We start from the raw sequence: 18,512 nt of genomic DNA, 5'->3' as shown, positions 1-18,512 counted from the left end.
CCTCCTTCCATCAGCAAGGGAATTGAAGATTAAACGTGGCTGGGTCTTTCAGCATGACAATGATCCCAAACACACCGCCCGGACAATGGAGTGGCTTCGTAAGAAGCATTTCAAGGTCCTGAAGTGGCCTAGCCAGTCTCCAGATCTCAACCCCATTGAAAATCTTTGGAGGGAGTTAAATGTCTGTGTTGCCCAGCAACAGCACCAAAACATCACTGCTCTAGAGGAGATCTGCATGGAGGAATGGGCCAAAATACCAGCAACAGTGTGTGAAATCCTTGACTTACAGAAAACGTTTGAGAAACTTTTGTTATTGACCAAATACTTATTTTCCACCATAATTTGCAAATAAATTCATTAAAAATCCAACAATGAGATTTTCTGGAACTTTTTTCCTAATTGTCTGTCATAGTTGAAGTGTATCTGATAAATTACAGGTCTCTCATATTTTTAAGTGGGAGAACTTGCACAATTGGTGGCTGACTAAATACTTTTTTGCCCCACTGTATGTATTCTCGCCCTTCCACAGTTTGCTCTCCAAGCAATATAATACAGATTGTGTACTTGAAAAGGTGCAGCTAGTTAATAAATGTACACCTAGGCTGGGATTCAATCTGAGGCGTGCTATAGAACAGACTACGGTCATTTACGCTTGAGCCGACATGTGCAGTGGTAACCGTGAATAGGATTTCCACAAATGTCTGAGAAAATTTCTTAAAGGTACATTGTCGGCTGTCTAGTGCGCTGCTCTAACGCACCTTAAATTTATTCCAGGGCATCTCAAATAAATCAAATGTTAGATATGTTATTGTCAACAGTAACATATTGTGAGTACAATCACACACGACTAAATAAGGAATACACAAAACATGCAATAAATGTATGATCTATCAGATACTTATTTTACCCTTTCATACTGTATACTGATTTTTCTATTGCTGAGATGGGTGCAAAGGCCTCATTGTCACCACCAGAAGGCTTACAGGTATACCCGAATGACAAGGCAATAATTCTGAAAAAGCTCATCTTGAATCCTTCGTACATATTTTGGTTGTTTGAAAGCATCTACCCTCTGACAACTTAACGTATAAACATTGATAAATCATGTCAAACATAAAAAGACAACATTTGTTTTCTTTTGGAATTCATGATTTCAAGCTCAATTGATTGATACAGTAAATGCATCCTTAACAGCTGGTCCAGGGTCAATTTGTTGTTTAACTCAATGGTAAGGAGTAGGACGGGTTGAGAGAGATGACCCTAGAACAGATGTTAACAAAATAACCATAACCTTGTTGTGCATTATGCTAACTTATAGTGTAGGATCCCTAGATGTGAATCAGGTCGCAGGTCTATGCATTGTGAAGCTCATGCTCCTGACCACTCCTGCCTACTGCGTCTGGGTTCGACAGAGGGTCCAAGTCGGCGAACAGGTTAAACCAGGCTGAAAGGTCTTTGGCGGTCTCTGGCGTCTCTGTACAATCAGAACCAAAGGTAAACCATCTCACACAGTAAACTTGGATGTTGAATAGTAAAGTCTTGTTTAATACAGGGCTTCATCTGACTCAGACATTGTGCTATTCCTGGTAATATTTATACCCAACAAGTACTCCGAAAGCGCTCATAAACACAGGTTCTTGCTGGAAACAGCTTTTTTATGAGCTAAACCCTTTCTTTCAATTCTATTCATATGTTTTACTCGTTTGGCCCAATCCTACCTCTCGCTGCTGTTGGCCTAGGGGGGTTCTGATTGGCTCCAGATGATTGCTCTGTTGCCTGGGAGATGGGCTGTGGAATGCTCGTGGCCCAATCTGGAAGGGAGATGCAGATTTAGACCCATCTTGAGGGGATACACATAGTTGCTCGATCCAGGAGACAATAAATTACTTTCACACAGACCTTTTGTATGAACAGGACTTTGTGCAATAGACAAGAATATTGCAATTATTGAACACTGCATGTCTTTACCAAATCTATGCATGTTCTCCAAAATACAATTGTCGGTCCATAACCATTTCAAAGGTCAAATAATGGGAACTTAATTATATCTGTCCAGTGTCACGCATGCACAAGTAAGTATGTTTTTACCCTGTACAAGTGTGGTGTGAAATGGAAACTTATTTAATAATACATTTAGATCCACATGAGGTTTAAAGATTATATTTCAGTATGACTGTTCACTTCACTAGCCCGTACGGTGAATATAGACAAACACAAAAACAGATGATGGACTAGTCGTCGTTGCCCAGACCCAGAGAGAAATGGAATGGAAAGAGATTAGTAATTAGCTATGGGTAAGCAAATCAAATAGCCAGTGCCTATTACTTATACAGCTGTAGTTTAAAAGAACATTTTAGGGCCACTTTTCTCTGTGGAAATAGTTACGCATGGTGAAAAAGAGGTTTATTTGTTGAGGTACTTATGCAGAGAGAAGAAAAACTGTCAAGGCTGACTGCACAGCCCTAATTATGTATTTCTGGGCTCATTCATAAAATCTAACCAACCACAGGGTTGAATTTAATTACGCCAATACAAATTGATTCAATTGTCACATGCTTCATACTCTGGTCAGGGATTTCTCCTCAACTTAATCAAGGATGATCTTTTACATGCTTTCTCTCCACAACATCCTGTGTTTTGGAAGAACTATACGGTGATGCTTCACATGGTTTGTTTTTCAATGAAGAGCCAATGCAATCTGACCAATGAATAAATATGCACAACAGTGTTGTATCTCTGACCTGAGAGCGAAGATTGGAGATTGTTCCTGTTCTGGTCCAGGAGGTGAGATGGGAGGAAGATGGAGGAGTCTTCCTCCTGCTGGGGTTCCACTAGGCCCCCTCTACTCGTGGCTCCGCTCCCCTGGTCCCCCTTACCAAACACCTCCTGCCACTCCTGTGAGAACTCGCCCTCATCCAGAGACGTGCTGCCCAGAATCTCATTCAACAAGGCCATGCTGTCCCTCTCTCCACCCTCCTCCTGCTCCTGACGAGAGAAGGCTGAGAGAAGATCCTCAGGCCCTGGAATAACCAATCAAACACTGTGTTATTTAGAGGTGGACAGTGGGGCCTAATAATGGGTAGTTGATTCTGGTTTTTAGGGTGAAATAGTTTCACATGATCTGTTCATATATTTTTCTCTGATATTCATTTAGGACATATACGTTGAGGTGGTGCTTCTGTACATTACCTGTCATTTGTCTATTAAGGTCAATTTCTTCAAAGAATTGTCCAGACGGTGTCTTGGTTTGAGCTGCGCAGGATGAGAGTGAAAAGTGCATGGTAACTTGGTTTAAGGCCTAGATTCAATCAAATTAAACTTTAATCCAAATTCCATGCAGCCAATGGCAATGTCCGTGATGGGCATAATACCGGTAGCCACTTGTGGATTTGACAGCTCTAACACAATTCCACCTCAGACACGGGCAACACAACAGCTATGCGGGTGTCGGGAATCTGATTTAATCTAGCCCTAAATCCATCAATATAGAACAAGTGTGCGTTACAATGGCTTGTTAAGTAGTTGAAATATTCATAAATGCACTGTTGTCCGTTACCTTCTTCATTGGACTCTTCATTGGGATCTATTGAGATAAGTCTAAGGACAACAGAAAAACATTACATGTAGTGTACAGTATAGGATCCTGTGTACCATTATGTAAGACTTTAAATTAATTCTGTCATGTTGTATGGATTTCACTTACTGGCCATCTGCAGTCTCCTCAAGATCAGTCTTTGTTTGGACTTTCTTCTCCCTCTTCTTCGATCCCTGAGATGACGGTTTATCCATGGGGTCTTGGAGGCTCTGGAAGGAGAAGAATAACATACGGACAACGTCACAAGACATGACACCGAGTGCTGTCATCGAAGTGAGGCCTTATGGTGCAACACACCGTTCTTCGTTATTGTAAAGTAAAACACTGTACAGACACCTTTTGAGTATATCATAGATATAAAAACGGACTGTTCATCATTTCCAAAATCCTGACAAAGATGACAGGGCTCCCGAGTGGAACAGCGATCTAAGGCACTGCACCTCAGTGCTAGAGGCGTCACTACAGACCCTGGTTCGATTTCAGTCTGTATCACAACCGGCCGTGATTGGGAGTCCCATAGGGCGGCGCACAATTGGCACAGTGTCATCCGGGTTAGGGTTTAGCCGGGGTAGTCAGTCATTGTAAATAATAATTTGTTCTTAGCTGACTTGCCTAGTTAAATAAAATAAAAGATATGATAGAGGCCTCCCTCACCTTGATTGTAGAGAACTCATATTGCTGGCAGCCCTTAAAGCTCTCATGAATGGCAGCCATAGTGTGAGACGTTTTCTCCCAGAAGTGCAACAGGGTGGTCTGAAACACACACATACTTATTAGCACAAGGCTGTAGCCAACAATTACTATTATACAATAATTGTTATTTTACTTTCTGTGCATACACCACTCCTTGATATTCCAGTGTACCTGGTATGTGGTTAAAACATGAGAAAGCAGATTGCAGCGGCTGGCTCCTAATAAATCGACTTTCTGGCAGACATCATTCTTCAGTTTGTCAAAGCTCGTTTTAGTGGTTCGCACCTGCACTTGAACCTGAGATGAGAGGAGAGATGAAATATTACTCAACAGAAGGAAGACAGGATCGTAACATAGGCACAACATTGCATGGGAATAAAGATCACACATGAGAATACACTGATGTTGCAAGTGCAACTGAAGTCTTTCTCACTCAAGATAACCCTTGAGTGTAACCAACACAAAACAGAAGAAAACATGCCTTTCCCCTAGTTCCCATGAATCAGCTCCACACTGAAGTACACAATCACACACAACACATTGACGGTAAATTGCACCATCTAGTGGTAAATATAACAATTTCCATTTTCTGTTTGATTCTATGAAATTCTGATTTAAATGTTCTCTAAAGAAACCGGTACAAATGCTTAATCAATCTGGCCCACTGACTTCATATGATTGAGACCTATATCTAAAGAGAGTATGCTAACCTTGCGGAATTTCTCCATCTGTTTGTGTGTGTCTGGATCGAGCTCCTGGGATACATCCTTCATCCAGAGCAGTGCTCCACGGTATTCCGTCCTGGACTGTTCCATGCGGTTCACCGTCAGCCAGGTGTCAGAGATGGCCCGGTATCGGAAAGTCTCCACCTCCTGGTAGAGGCGAGACAAAGGACTACGCAGAGACAGCCTGAGGGGGACAAAAGACTGTCATCAACAGAGAACCAATCCACTCATCCAAATGAAGTGCAGCTGACACAATGTGGATGAGTGAGTGAGGAGCAGCAGCTGGACAAAAATATCCATTTAGAAAGAAGATGATTGTCTGTTCACCTTTTTTCTGCTCCTGAATCTTTTGACTGGGTTATTGTCACTAAAGCTTAAAGATGTAGCAGCAAACAGTAAGTAAACATACACTGATAAACCTTCACCTAAACAACATGGATTATCATAGCACTCTCTCAATTGTGAGTCATCAGTTTCTATTCACACACTCTGGGTACTGTGTTGATACAGTGCAGGCCTATGTCTGTCGGAATACAAAGCTGTCACTGTATGCCGTTTTCTTTCTCTTTTTGTCTCCACACAGCAGACTCCTAGCCTGTCCCTTAGGAGCCAATTGACGCAATCTTCTATCTCATGTCTCTCTACACTGGTAGTCTGTCTTCTCCTCTGTAAGAGGGATACTACTATCATAGGTAGTGTGTGAGTTCCAAGTTCATTTTCACCCCCCAAAATGTACCTTTATAAATATAGCATTCTATGCATCGTCACATTTGCAGACTTATGTAAGATAGCCCACTATTCATAATGTGATGAGTAGATTGGATAGTCATGATATAGGCTAATAATATAACTCAATCACTGTTCGCAAAAAAAGACTGTTCAATGCACGCACGGCTGAGCGCGTAGTGACATAGAGCTATAGGCTATATCAGATATGATTCTTCTTTCTTTGCAAAGGAAGAAATGTGGCCTTTCATAAACACATTTCATGCAATTTTACTACACTTTATAAGCAGAATATGTTTTTATAAATACAACAAAAATTACAGGGTAACCTACTCTGCTGAGAATTTTTAAAAATTGAAAGAGACAAATACTTACAATATGACGTCCATCTAACCCGGAAGAGGAAATGATTGTCCAAAAACAAACTTTCAAGTGGCACTGATCAGTGAACACTCACCGGGGATATATAGCGGATGATCTCGGATGGTGCTGATAAGTTTGTTCGATTGGGGTAAAGTGCCTTGCTCAAGGGCACTAAACACATTTTTCACCTTGTCGACTCAAGGATTCAAACCAGCGAACTTTCAGTTACTGGCCCAACACTCTTAACAGCTAAGCTCCCTTCCACCCATTTTAAAAGAAGCTAATGATCCTCTGTGGACAAATCATGCTTTCTGGTGTAGTAGCCTATTTTGAATGATTACATTTTTTTGTATAGACAGGAGTAGGCTAATTAGGCTATATCATTTTGCCAATTTAATTCCCCTAGCCTTATGGACACGCCGCCTATGACTACTATCCTACATGTCTGTCTTACTACACTAGTAGTCTGTCTTATTTCCTCTAGTAGAGGGAGACAGACATGCAGGATAGTAGTCTGTCTCTCTACCATGTAATGTGAGCCCCCTATTCTGTCTATCTATCTACACTGCAATATCCAGTGTGTCTGTCCTCTGGTAGTGTGGTCCAGGTACAAACCTCTGCTGGGAGGAGAAGCAGAGAGCCTTCCCGGTAGCCTGCATGATCTTCCCGGCCCTGGTCCGGTCCTGGGAGCCCTGTGAGCGCAGGAACCGCCCCAACTCATTCTCCTCCTGGGATAGAACTGAAGAGAAGGGATAGAACCACATGGTAGAACTCAGAGGATTGAACAGGGCTTTAGAATCCGGGTCCAGAAGAACCTTGGGTACCCAGATGTAACTGGGTCCGACGTGGAAGCGGGTGCCAGATGTGAGGGTGAAAAGACTCACAGCAAATTCTTCTCTGGTACTGCTCGATCACCTTCAATAGCTCCATGCACGTTCTCTGGACAGAGTGAAACACCTACAATGCCATGGAAAAATGACTTATGCCAGTCAACAAATATATATGCATTTTATGCAAATCTTTAACAATCATCTGCCTCTGTTATGTGAGATGAACAAAGGTTGATACTTGATATTGTCAGGTCTTTGGTAATTGGCACAACAGTTGTCTGTATCTATGACAATGTATCCATGACACAGGAACAAAACAGATTTGAAGCATTTGATCTGTGAAGCGAACCTCCAGTTTTCCATCCAGGTCTGCGTCTGATGCCACGACATGTTCGTCCTCTTTCTTTCCCGTGACCTTGATGATCTTCTGTTTGGTTTTCCAGTACTTTTGCTGGAACTTGTTCACAACAGACGAGTCTTGGCTTTCAATAAAGCGGTCAAAATACTCCCGGGAGTAGCCACCGCTGCAATGACATCCGAAACGGTCAAAGTCTTGTTACTTTATCAACCATATGGCAAAGAACAAATACATTTGTGATGTTAATTCAAAGATGGTGAGTGTTTGTGTACTCACTAATTTCCCCTCTCCATTTTGTCAGGTTACCTGTAACGTAGGTTACGTGTTATGTCATGGCTTTGCAGGCCAACTTCAACTCCATTCACCAGGTAGGTCTGGACCAATGGTGTTGACCCATGGACTAAAACTGTATGAGTTTCTACCTGCCCATTGGTTGAAGTCAAATATTAACCAAAAGTAGCTACTGTGAAAACAAAGTTGACATCCAACACCATTTTGAAAAGTGCACCTGCTGCCCCGCTTGTTTTCCTTGACAGTCATGGGCAAATGATTTGGCAGAATGGTACATTTATTAGCCCAATCCTTCTGTTATTGAATGGATTTTTTTATAGATACACCTTTAAAAAAAACATTTTTATAAAATGTATCATGTTAGGGGACTCATTATCTTCCTCCATAGACAGTTGAAAACAAAAACAAAACATTTAAATTGAGAAATAGGTAGGTAGGATAGATATATATTCAATAACCATTTACAAAATTAAACAAGGCTCAACCTATCATGCTCGTCTAGTCTGTAGGCGAACAGTGCAGACCCGAAAGGGCCTGGCAATATTCTGTCACGATTCAGCAGCCTCTGATAATAAGGTACCTGGTTTTAGGCCTGTCGCTGACAAGGCAAGCACGCACCTTGTTCAAGACATTATCATCATCAGATAGCCAAGGATAATGCCATAACAGAAGATTTATAATAAAACGATTCCTTGCATATGATTGAATGCAATGTCCGGTTTACTCGGCCGCCGTACGAGAATAAACAGAACGCTTCGCATCATCAGCGTATGTGAACCAGACTGCCCTCTCCATATCCTTTGTGCCGCCAATAAACACATATTGACCAAAAGCAATTAATTTACATTGAGAATCACATACCTTGCTGTGTTGATAGCCTACCATTCAGCTATAGCCAACGTCCATACATGTATTCTACTATTATTGACTAGGCTATACAGCGTAATCAGCATCTCATTCTGTTGAATACAATCCTTGCGCTGAATGATCGATGACGTCATGTAACAACGCACCAAACTCGTTCCCATAAAAAAGGGTGCAGTCGCGTTTGTTGATCAAATATTTGGGATTAGCAAATAAAGCGGAAGGCGACAGGTTTGCATGAATTTCCTCCCTGCATTATATAAGTGTTCGTCGTGAAAAAAAACACGTTGCAAATAATGTTTTGGGGAGGGAAAAAAAATAGTATACATTTTTTTATTGTAGGCCTATGTGAACTGTAGTGGCCTTGAGGACACGGTTGATAGTAAATATGAGAAATTACATTAAATGGGGACAGTAGGTAAAAATAGCTTGATGCCCACTACAGAGGACATTTACTAACAAGCTCCTATTTAATGTGGAAAAAGCATAATATCACACTGCTCTGAGAACTCACCTCACTATTCCTAAAATATGTACCTGTTAAGCTCTGTTTATACCTGGTTCTAAATTGCATGTTTTGTCTTGCCCACATTCTGATTGTGCCCTCATCTTCAGACAGGTGCGGACGATTAAAAGATGCATTGTGATCTGATCTTCCAGACCTCGGAGGTAGTCAGGCACTCATTGGTCGAGATCCCCTGCTCAAACGTTGCGTGGGCATCAACCAATGGTTGTGTGCCACGTCTTCGACTGTCATCGACGGACAGATTGCCACAATGTATGATGTATACATGTTCTTTCGTCCGGCAGCAGTCAGCAACGCCTGAGGATATGGACAGTGAAACCATTTAAATAACCATGATCCCGCCTCTTAATCACTGCCAGGTGGCACAATTGATTTATGACATCAATATCTGTCTTAAAATAAATAAATACATATTATTGAAGAAGACACAGTCATACTGTAACGTTGGTGTTTTACTCAATAAATTACTGAGAGTTTATATTTATATAGAATGTGCGACTCTCAAAATAATTTTATCTGGGTGTGCTTCAGCTATGATTTTTTATTAGATAAATATCTGTTTTAAATAAATACATATTATTTTGAAAGAATAGCTGCCAAATAATTTTCATACAGGGAGGGACCAGGAAATCTGGTCGCAATGCAGACACAGTGGACTGATATGAGACACATTTTAATACCACGTGTGTACCACAAGAGGTTGGTGGCACCTTCATTTGGGAGGACAGGCTCGTGGCAATGGTTTGAGCTGAATAGGTGGAATGGTAGCAAATACATCACACACATGGTTTCCATTTGCTCTGTTCCACCCATTATTATGAGCCGTCCACCCCTCAGCAGCATCCACTGGAGTAGACATATTTACCACCACAAAGCATCTATTTACCGTCTATTTACCAACACAAAGTGATGCTGGCACTAAGACCGCTCTCAACCTACTCTATAAGGCTATAAGTAAAGAAGAAAATGCTCACCCAAAAGCGGTGCTCCTAGTGGCCGAGGACTTTAATGCAGGCCAATTTTTTAACAGCATGTCATGTGCAACTAGGGAAGAAAAAAATCCTAGACCACCTTTACTCCACATACAGAGATGCATGCAAAGCTCTCCCCCGCCATCCATTTGGCAAATCTGACCACAATTCTATCCTCCTGATTCCTGCTCACCAGCAAAAACTAAAGCAGGAAGTACCAGTGACTCACTTATTACGGAAGTGGTCAGATGACGTGGATGTACACTACAGAACTGTTTGCTAGCACAGACTGGAGTATGTTCCGGGATTCATCCAATGGCACTGAGGAATACACCACTTCAGTCACTGGATTCATCAATAAATGCATCGATGATGTCATCACCACAGTGACTGTACGCACATTTCCCAACCAGAAGCCATGGCAACATCCGCATCGAGCTAAAGGCTAGAGCAGCCGCCCTCAAGGAGTGGGAGACTAATCCAGACGTTGATAAGAAATCCCTTCAGACGAACCATCAAACAGACAAAGCGTCAAAACAGGATTAAGATTGAATCCTACTACACTGGCTCTGACACTCGTCAGATGTGGCAGGGCTTGAAAACTATTACGGACCACAAAGGGAAACACAGACGCAAGCTGCACAGTGACGCGAGCCTACCAAACGAGCTAAATGCCTTTTATGTTCGCTTTGAGGCAAGCGACACTGAAGCATGCACAAGAGCACCAGCTGTTCTGGATGACTGTGTGATAACGCTCTTGGTTGCTGAGGTGAACAAAACCTTTAAACAGGTCAACATTCATGAAGCCGCTGGGCCAGATGGACTACCAGGACGTGTACTCACAGCATGCGCGGACCAACTGTCAAGTGTCTGACATTTTCAACCTCTCCCTGACCTAGTCTGTAATACCTACATGTTTCAAGCAGACCACCATAGTTCCTGTGCCCAAGGAAGCAAAGGTAACCTGATAAAATGATTACCGCCCCGTGGCACTCACGTCGGTAGCCATGAAGTGCTTTGAAAGGCTGGTCATGGCTCACATCAACAGCATCCTCCCGGACACCCTAGGCCCACTCCAATTCGCATACCGTCCCAACAGATCCACAGATGACGCAATCTCAATCGCACTCCACACCTCCGTTTCTCACCTGGACAAAAGGGCCCACGTAGGGCCCACGATCACTAAGCTAAGGACTGGGACTAAACACCTCCCTCTGCAACTGAATCCTGGACTTCCTGACGGGCCGCCCCCAGGTGGTAAGAGTAGGCAGCAACATGTCTGCCACGCTGATCCTTAACACTGGGGCCCCTCAGGGCTGTTTACTTAGTCCCCTCCTGTATTCCTTGTTCACCCACGACTGTGTGGCCAAACACGACTCCAACACCATTATTAAGTTTGCTGATGATACAGCAGTGGTAGGCCTGATCACCGACAACGATGAGACAGCCTAAAGGGAGGAGGTCAGAGAACTGGCAGTGTGGTGCCAGGACAACAACCTCTCCCTCAACATGAGCAAGACAAAGTAGCTGATCGTTGATTACAGGAAAAGGCGGGCCAAACAGGCCCCCGTTTACATTGATGGGGCTGTAGTGGAGCGGGTCGAGAGGTTCAAGTTCCTTGGTGTCCACATCACCAACGAACTATCGTGGTCCAAACATACCAAGACAGTCGTGAAGAGGGCACGACAAAACCTTTTCCCCCTCAGGAGACTGAAAAGATTTGGCATGGTCCCCCAGATCGTCAAAAGGTTCTACAGCTGCACCATCAAGTGCATCCAGACCGTTTGTATCACCGCCTGATATGGCAACTGCTTGGCATCTGACTGTAAGGCACTACAGAGGGTAATGCGAACGGCCCAGTACATCACTGGGGCCAAGCTTCCTGCCATCCAGGACCTATATAATAGGCGGTGTCAGAGGAAAGCCCATAAAATTGTCAGAGACTCCAGTCACCCAAGGTTTGGCTTGCTTTATCTGCTACCACATGTCAATTAGTACCAGAGTGCCAAGTCTAGGACCAAAAGGCTCCTCAACAGCTTCTATCCCCAAGCCATTAGACTGCTGAACAATTCATAGAAATCGCCACCGGACAATTTACATCCCATATCTATTAGTCGGAATACCGCAATGTGCAATCACAGCAGCAAGCATTGTGGCCAGTTGCCATAAGAAAAGGGCAACTAGTGGAGCACAAACAACATTGTAAATACTTATTTATCTTCCCCCACTATTCGTACTACAACTATTTGCACATTGCTAAAAACACTGTACATAGCTGATAATATAACACTTGAAATGTCTTTGTCTTTTAGAAATGATTTTGAGTGCAATTTTTACTTTTAATTTCTAATCGTTTAATGTTGATTTTGTTTTTAAAAGAAATAGTCTCACATATGTTTATTGTTTATTTCACTTGCTCTGGCAATGTGAACATAACCAATAAAGAAGCACCATTGAATGGAGAGAGTGAGAGAGAGAAGGGAAAGAGAGAGAGAGAGCATCAAATTATAACAGAATGTGTCTTTGAATTACTAGAGGCGCACAATATCTGTACTGCGATAACATGGTTTCCATCAGCATACGGAACAGTAACAGACTATGGACTATCAAGGAAATAAATAGCAGATATGCTGTGGGAACAGTTACGACCATGGGATGGCAGCAAAACATCAAGGAAAGGAGAAAGAATTGTCCCTCACTTTCAATTGAAGCACTGACCAACAGATGTGATTGTCTCATCATGACAGAAGTCCATTCAAGTATAGTTCCTTACATTGTATTTATGTCTGTATCTATGTAATGTATATTTATGTGCATCTATATCTATGTAATGTATCTTTGTGTGTATCTACTGTATATCAATGTAACCTATCTTTGTGTGTATCTACTGTATATCTATGTCATCTATCTTTGTTTGTATCTACTGTATATCTATGTCATCTATCTTTGATATAGATACACACAAAGATACATTACATAGATATAGATTACATTGATATAGATACACACAAAGATGCATTACATAGATACACACAAAGATAGATTACATAGATATAGATACACACAAAGATAGATTACATAGATATAGATACACACAAAGATAGATTACATAGATATAGATACACACAAAGATAGATTTCATAGATACCTTTGTGTGTTCACTACCGTTCAAAAGTTTGGGGTCACTTAGAAATGTCCTTGTTTTTGAAAGAAAAGCTATTTTTTTGTCCATTAAAATAACATCAAATTGATCAGAAATGTGGTGTAGACATTGCTAATAATGTAAATGACTATTGTAGCTGGAAACGGCTGATTTTTAATGGAAAATCTACATAGGCGTACAGAGGCCCATCCTCAGCAACCATCATTCCTGTGTTCCAATGGCACGTTGTGTTAGCTAATCCAAGTTTACAATTTTAAAAGGCTAATTGATCATTAGAAAACCCTTTTGCAATTATGTTAGCACAGCTGAAAACTGTTGTTCTGGTTAAAGAAGCAATACAACTGGCCTTCTTTAGACCAGTTGAGTATCTGGAGCATCAGCATTTGTGGGTTCGATTACAGGCTCAAAATGTCCAGAAACAAATAACTTTCTTCTGAAACTCCTCTTTCTCTGTACACCTATGTAGATATTCCATTAAAAATCAGCCATTCCCAGCTACAATAGTCATTTACAACATTAACAATGTCTACAATGTATTTCTGATCAAGTTTATGTTATTTTAATGGACAAAAAATGTGCTTTTCTTTCAAAAACAAGGACATTTCTAAGTGACCCCAAACTTTTGAATGGTAGTGTATCTCTAAAATGCATCTTTGTGTGTATATACAGTATGTAATGTTTGGCACCATGCACTTTAAGGGACCACAATTGATTTAACTAGGCAAGAACAAATTCATATTTACAATGACAGCTTACCGGGGAAAGGTGGGTTAACTGCCTTGTTCAGGGTCAGAGAAACAGATGTTTACCTTGTCAGCTCAGTGATTTGATCCTGCAACCTTTCGGTTACTGGCCCAATGCTCTAACCACTAAGCTACCCACCACCCCAATGGAAAGAACTCATTGACTTTTTGTTGTGTTATTCCTGTCAGGTGTTTAATATGTACTGTATGTGCTGTGTGAATATGTCTTTTTTTAAACTGGCAAATAAAATTATTATTATTATTATCAATTATTGATGGATTTATAACAATTATATGTGTTTAATCACTTATTTCCTTTTATGTAAAGAGGTAATTCTCATTAAAGATGTAAAAACTTGTTACTTGAATCTATGCAAAGTATAATCTACGAACACAGAACCAAATCTACCTATAGCACTACTCTGTCATACTGTTCACACAAATCAAAATAAGTCTCCTTTCCACTTAATTTAAACTTCCCTTTTCTCTGAGAAGTTCATAGCTTGACCTCTGACTTCACTGGAGGGCTCTAGGCCAGGCTTGGGCTAATCTCGTAGTGTCTCATTTTAATCTTGATCTCCATAATTTCCATACTTACTGATGTCCTCCACCCTATCTGTTCCCCCAACTGGTCTTATCTCAACGTTCTGGATCTTATCAAACCAATTGGTTCTACTTAAACTACACAAGAAAATAGAGCATGTTAAAAGTGTTTGTTTTTTTTGCAATAAAATTAAATCAGGATAGACTCTCAGAGAATGGTTATCGATTTATGAAGATCTCAATCAGACTGGAGGCTTCCTAACTGATTGATTCTTTCTGTCTGACAAGTGCCATTCTAGGACTGCAGCTTCTGACCCCACACTTGAGGATAATCTCCATTAAGATCTTGTGTCTTCCTTGTCACGGTCTTGTTCTTTGTTAAAATAGTTCCCTCTACCCTCTCACAGCCTCTGCTACATTAGCAAATATCACAATTAACGAATAATTGAGCAAATTGGTTTGTTTCTGCAACCAACAAACGCTGTATTATTTCCTAGTACACTGGGTCAACATGAAAATGAAAAAAAAAACTTCTTTGTCACTAGAGAGGTTTCTACTCCTCCAGATTCCCTGACCCCCAAATGGACTATTCCTGCTTTGATACTTCACTAACAATTGCCCAATTGACTTTTCTCTCTGCAGTTAAACTTGATGATAAGGAACCATGGCATTTACTGAGACCCACAATACACTGCTCTTATCTCTGTATCTGCTGTACAGTAAAGCCAAGTCCGGATTTGATGGGAAACAATTCTAGATTGTTTGTATCGATTGGTCGTTTTTATTAGGGAGTCACCATTCCACTCTCCATCCTTATCACGGTGGACCTACATTTACATTACATTTAAGTCATTTAGCAGACGCTCTTATCCAGAGCGACTTACAAATTGGTGCATTCACCTTATGACATCCAGTGGAACAGTCACTTTACAATAGTGCATCTAAAACTTAAGGGGGGTGAGAGGGATTACTTATCCTATCCTAGGTATTCCTTAAAGAGGTGGGGTTTCAGGTGTCTCCGGAAGGTGGTGATTGACTCCGCTGTCCTGGCGTCGTTTTCATTAGGCTTATGCCAAATGAAAACAATACAAATGAGATGTATAAAAACCTAAGGTCCATATTTTACACAGCACACCGAACCACAAGACTCTCCTGGCCATTCTAGTAAGCATTATGTTCACTTTACCAGCCTTGTATCTCGACTCTTACAGATGGAGAGAGAATACCTGATAAAGGCTTTATGCCAAAACCCAGTGCTTTTCCAACATTTCTTTCTCTCTAGAGTAATGACCAGTTAAACCATTTAAAAAAAAAACCTAAACTTCTCTGCCCATCTCTGTTACAATGTAGTGCCTGTTTCTCTCTACCTTTCCTCAGTTTGTCACTAGAACATGATCCAGACTCCAAGCCGAACTCCTCAGTGCCAAGTCATGATTCATCACTTCTTCTGCTTGTGTTTGAAGATTAGTCTGTAGCACAGATACATCCTCACTGGGCATCCAGGCAGCTTAGAGGCCAAAATCCATAATCCCTTCCCCTTCATGGGAATTGTCCATGCACTTTACTACACTGCAATACGGTCCCATTTTCAGCAGGCTTTCAAGTCCCAGCCACTGACAACCAATGATGTGTATGTTGTGTGTTTCACCAAGAGTTGATTTTGGAGGGTTAGATTGGGAAATTATATTTTGGATCCCCTATGCATCAACAGTTAATTGTTGTCAGTTACTCTTGGAACAGATGTGACAAGCCCTCTTAATGTTCAAACTACTCAATAAGATTTGTTTTTAATAGGCTGAATGACATTGAAATCGAGTCTTGTTTTTATAGTTTCTCTGAATTTCACTGTAAAACAAAACAAATAGCATAAGCCTCTGTCAGGGAAAGTAAAGTACTATTTGTTAATGCCAGTGCCTGGCTAGTTCCATCCCCACATTGTTCGGCATGCTATGTGGCACTGAGGACAGAATTCACATTACTGTGTTGGCACAGAGTTTGACTCATTCAAGGTTATGCCTTGATTTAATGGTGATGCATTTTTAAAGTGCATCATCTCTCTCTCTCTCTCTCTCTCTCTCTCTCTCTCTCTCTCTCTCTCTCTCTCTCTCTCTCTCTCTCTCTCTCTCTCTCTTGCGTAGCACCTAGTCCATCTCTGTCACAAACACTGCCTTTCCATCTCACCTTTAGCGGTAGAGGTAGGAGGAGTGGTTCTAGAGATATAAATCAATTGAAAATGAACCCCCAGCTCAAAAACATGCCGACCCTGATTGTTTCATTGCCAGAATATCCAAGGCGGGGTAGCAGCAGAGTAGTTCAAAGTAAACACGGCACTGTATATACATCAACTGGTCATGAATCATAATGACCTTTATTTACATGTTTAGATATGTTTTTTTAAACATTTTCTTCCTGTAATTGAAATTGGGCCAAACATATTCAGACAAGGGAGCTGGGCTCAGCCTCTTCTCCTCTCGCTGTCAATACACAACGGTAGCAGGGAAACACCGCTACATTGTCCCTGCTGATTGGAGGGCTTGATAACACAGACGATGGGTAGAGGAATGTGTGAGAGGCATGTAATCCGCTTAAGCCTCATGGATCCTTAACTTAAAAATGTCAATACTTACGTAGGTGTCTGCTTTGGATCATACAATTTCACACTTACCATTGATGCCACATCAGAACGATTCAGCCCGACTTAGTGTAATGTGTCAACATAATAGTGCATAGCCAGCGGTGCAACTATTACGCTAAGTTGGGCCATTATCCCTATGATCAGAATGTGAATTTGATTAATATGGTCAAAATGTCCAATTGAAAATGCTTCCTCAAGTCACATTTAAATAGCCCTCTATGGAACATTTGATTCCTGGCTTGATTCTCTCTATTCTATTGAACAAAAATAGGTCGGGTAACAGCTGACCTGCTCGGAGTTACAGTGAAAGCTGTTGGAAATTTCCATACAGAGTTTGAAAAGTGTACCAGCTGACAACATGAACATGTAAAGAATAGCTTCAGAAACTGTCTTCATGACTATGTGAGAATGTGTAGGTGTGGAAGCCTACTGTTCCAGAGAGGAACACAGACAGATGTTCATGTGGGGGTCCAATTGCACTCAAATGATGTCAAATATGAATTCTCTCCATACAGTTAAACGTTGAATAGAATTACATCCTCCAAAATGGCAACCATTTGCCTGGAACTGAGTGACAAAAGTTTAGCATGTCAAATATTGCTGCACGAGCAGTTTGACAGGATTAATAGAACGTAAACGTAATTGGATGTTGCCACAATTCATTCTATTCATATGGGCTAAAAAGTATTGTTCATTTTGCAGCATATTTAGGGGCAAGTGTTCATACCTAGTTCTGCCCAGGGGCATTAATCCAGACTAATGAAACGATCCTATCCTCTGTGGCTTTTTCATCTATTCACTGGGAAAGTAATTGACAAGCCACAGTATGTGCATTAGGATAGCTCCATCAACAAAGGACAGCTGTCACTGAAGCAATTAAAATGACAAAGTTTAATTAATTCTCTCCAGTTTTACCTGATATGAGACATTCACAATGAGTGAGCTTTCATTTCCAGGATAGTAATACTGTTTGGACGAGAGCGGTTCATTTGTCATTCAAAAACCACAAGCCATTGTGCTTTAATATGTCAGCATTTCACACAGAAATTAACACCACAGATTCAAAGCAAAACATAACATGAATTCTGCAATAACATAACAAGATACAAAATGACATTAATGAATTACTCTGGAACTAGATGCCAATTGCACAAACTCAGATAAGTCATTTGACATCCCACCTGATGATCTGTTTATGAGTGATATGCTATTTGGTCACTAATGTAGATGTCATATCAGATAAAGAGCTAGGCTAGCCAAGTGTACCTAGCCCTACATACAGTAAGTGAAGGACTGCAACAAGCATGATACTTAGCACGGCTTATAGCTGAGCTTCTTGAAAAAAGACCAAGACACAATTCATTACGGCGCCAACTACCTCTGACACCAGGAGAGCCAGATCCCAATAACTTTTTAATCCACCTAAATGTCAAGGCAACGTTTACAGGTCTCCTCCCAGTCTCAAATGGCTGCCAAAAGGCCAGTG

General features: G+C 41.2%; 1 protein-coding gene and 1 long non-coding RNA gene across 5 annotated transcripts; one reads left to right on the top strand and one right to left on the bottom strand.

Moving 5' to 3' along the window:
* Positions 1-243: 243 nt before the first annotated feature.
* LOC123997673 (islet cell autoantigen 1-like) lies at positions 244-9,034 on the bottom strand. 4 transcript variants are annotated; one of them, XM_046302133.1, is made up of 14 exons: positions 8,960-9,034; positions 7,597-7,712; positions 7,282-7,456; positions 6,987-7,059; positions 6,718-6,841; positions 4,999-5,197; positions 4,460-4,585; positions 4,250-4,348; positions 3,704-3,804; positions 3,557-3,597; positions 3,190-3,252; positions 2,742-3,020; positions 1,719-1,811; positions 244-1,474 (listed from the first exon to the last, which is right to left on the bottom strand). In XM_046302133.1, exons 1-14 carry the CDS (start codon positions 9,017-9,019, stop codon positions 1,353-1,355), a joined length of 1,671 nt encoding a protein of 556 aa, XP_046158089.1. In that variant the 5' UTR covers positions 9,020-9,034; the 3' UTR covers positions 244-1,352. The 4 variants fall into 4 exon arrangements, with proteins under 4 accessions (XP_046158089.1, XP_046158090.1, XP_046158091.1 ...); XM_046302134.1 differs by lacking the exon at positions 8,960-9,034 and adding an exon at positions 8,443-8,635; XM_046302135.1 differs by lacking the exons at positions 7,597-7,712; positions 8,960-9,034 and adding exons at positions 7,567-7,596; positions 8,443-8,629.
* LOC123997674 lies at positions 5,246-9,486 on the top strand. The gene is made up of 4 exons (XR_006832157.1): positions 5,246-5,408; positions 5,597-5,705; positions 7,592-7,658; positions 9,061-9,486. It is a non-coding gene; the product is annotated as an uncharacterized LOC123997674 (long non-coding RNA).
* Positions 9,487-18,512: the final 9,026 nt, after the last annotated feature.

Source organism: Oncorhynchus gorbuscha, linkage group LG15, assembly GCF_021184085.1.
Source record: "Oncorhynchus gorbuscha isolate QuinsamMale2020 ecotype Even-year linkage group LG15, OgorEven_v1.0, whole genome shotgun sequence".
Classification (NCBI taxonomy): domain Eukaryota; kingdom Metazoa; phylum Chordata; class Actinopteri; order Salmoniformes; family Salmonidae; genus Oncorhynchus; species Oncorhynchus gorbuscha.
The sequence above is the reverse complement of the archived record's forward strand: the minus strand, read 5'-3'. Positions and strand labels throughout refer to the sequence as shown.

Coding starts and splice junctions, on each gene's coding strand:
- LOC123997673 (XM_046302133.1), bottom strand. CDS start 9,019: ATGCAATTTAGAACCAGGTATAAACAGAGCTTAACAGGTACATATTTT. Junction 3,598..3,703: donor GAGGAGACTGCAGATGGCCA/GTAAGTGAAATC, acceptor TGTTGTCCTTAG/ACTTATCTCAATAGATCCCA. Junction 3,021..3,189: donor CCTTAATAGACAAATGACAG/GTAATGTACAGA, acceptor TGGTTATTCCAG/GGCCTGAGGATCTTCTCTCA.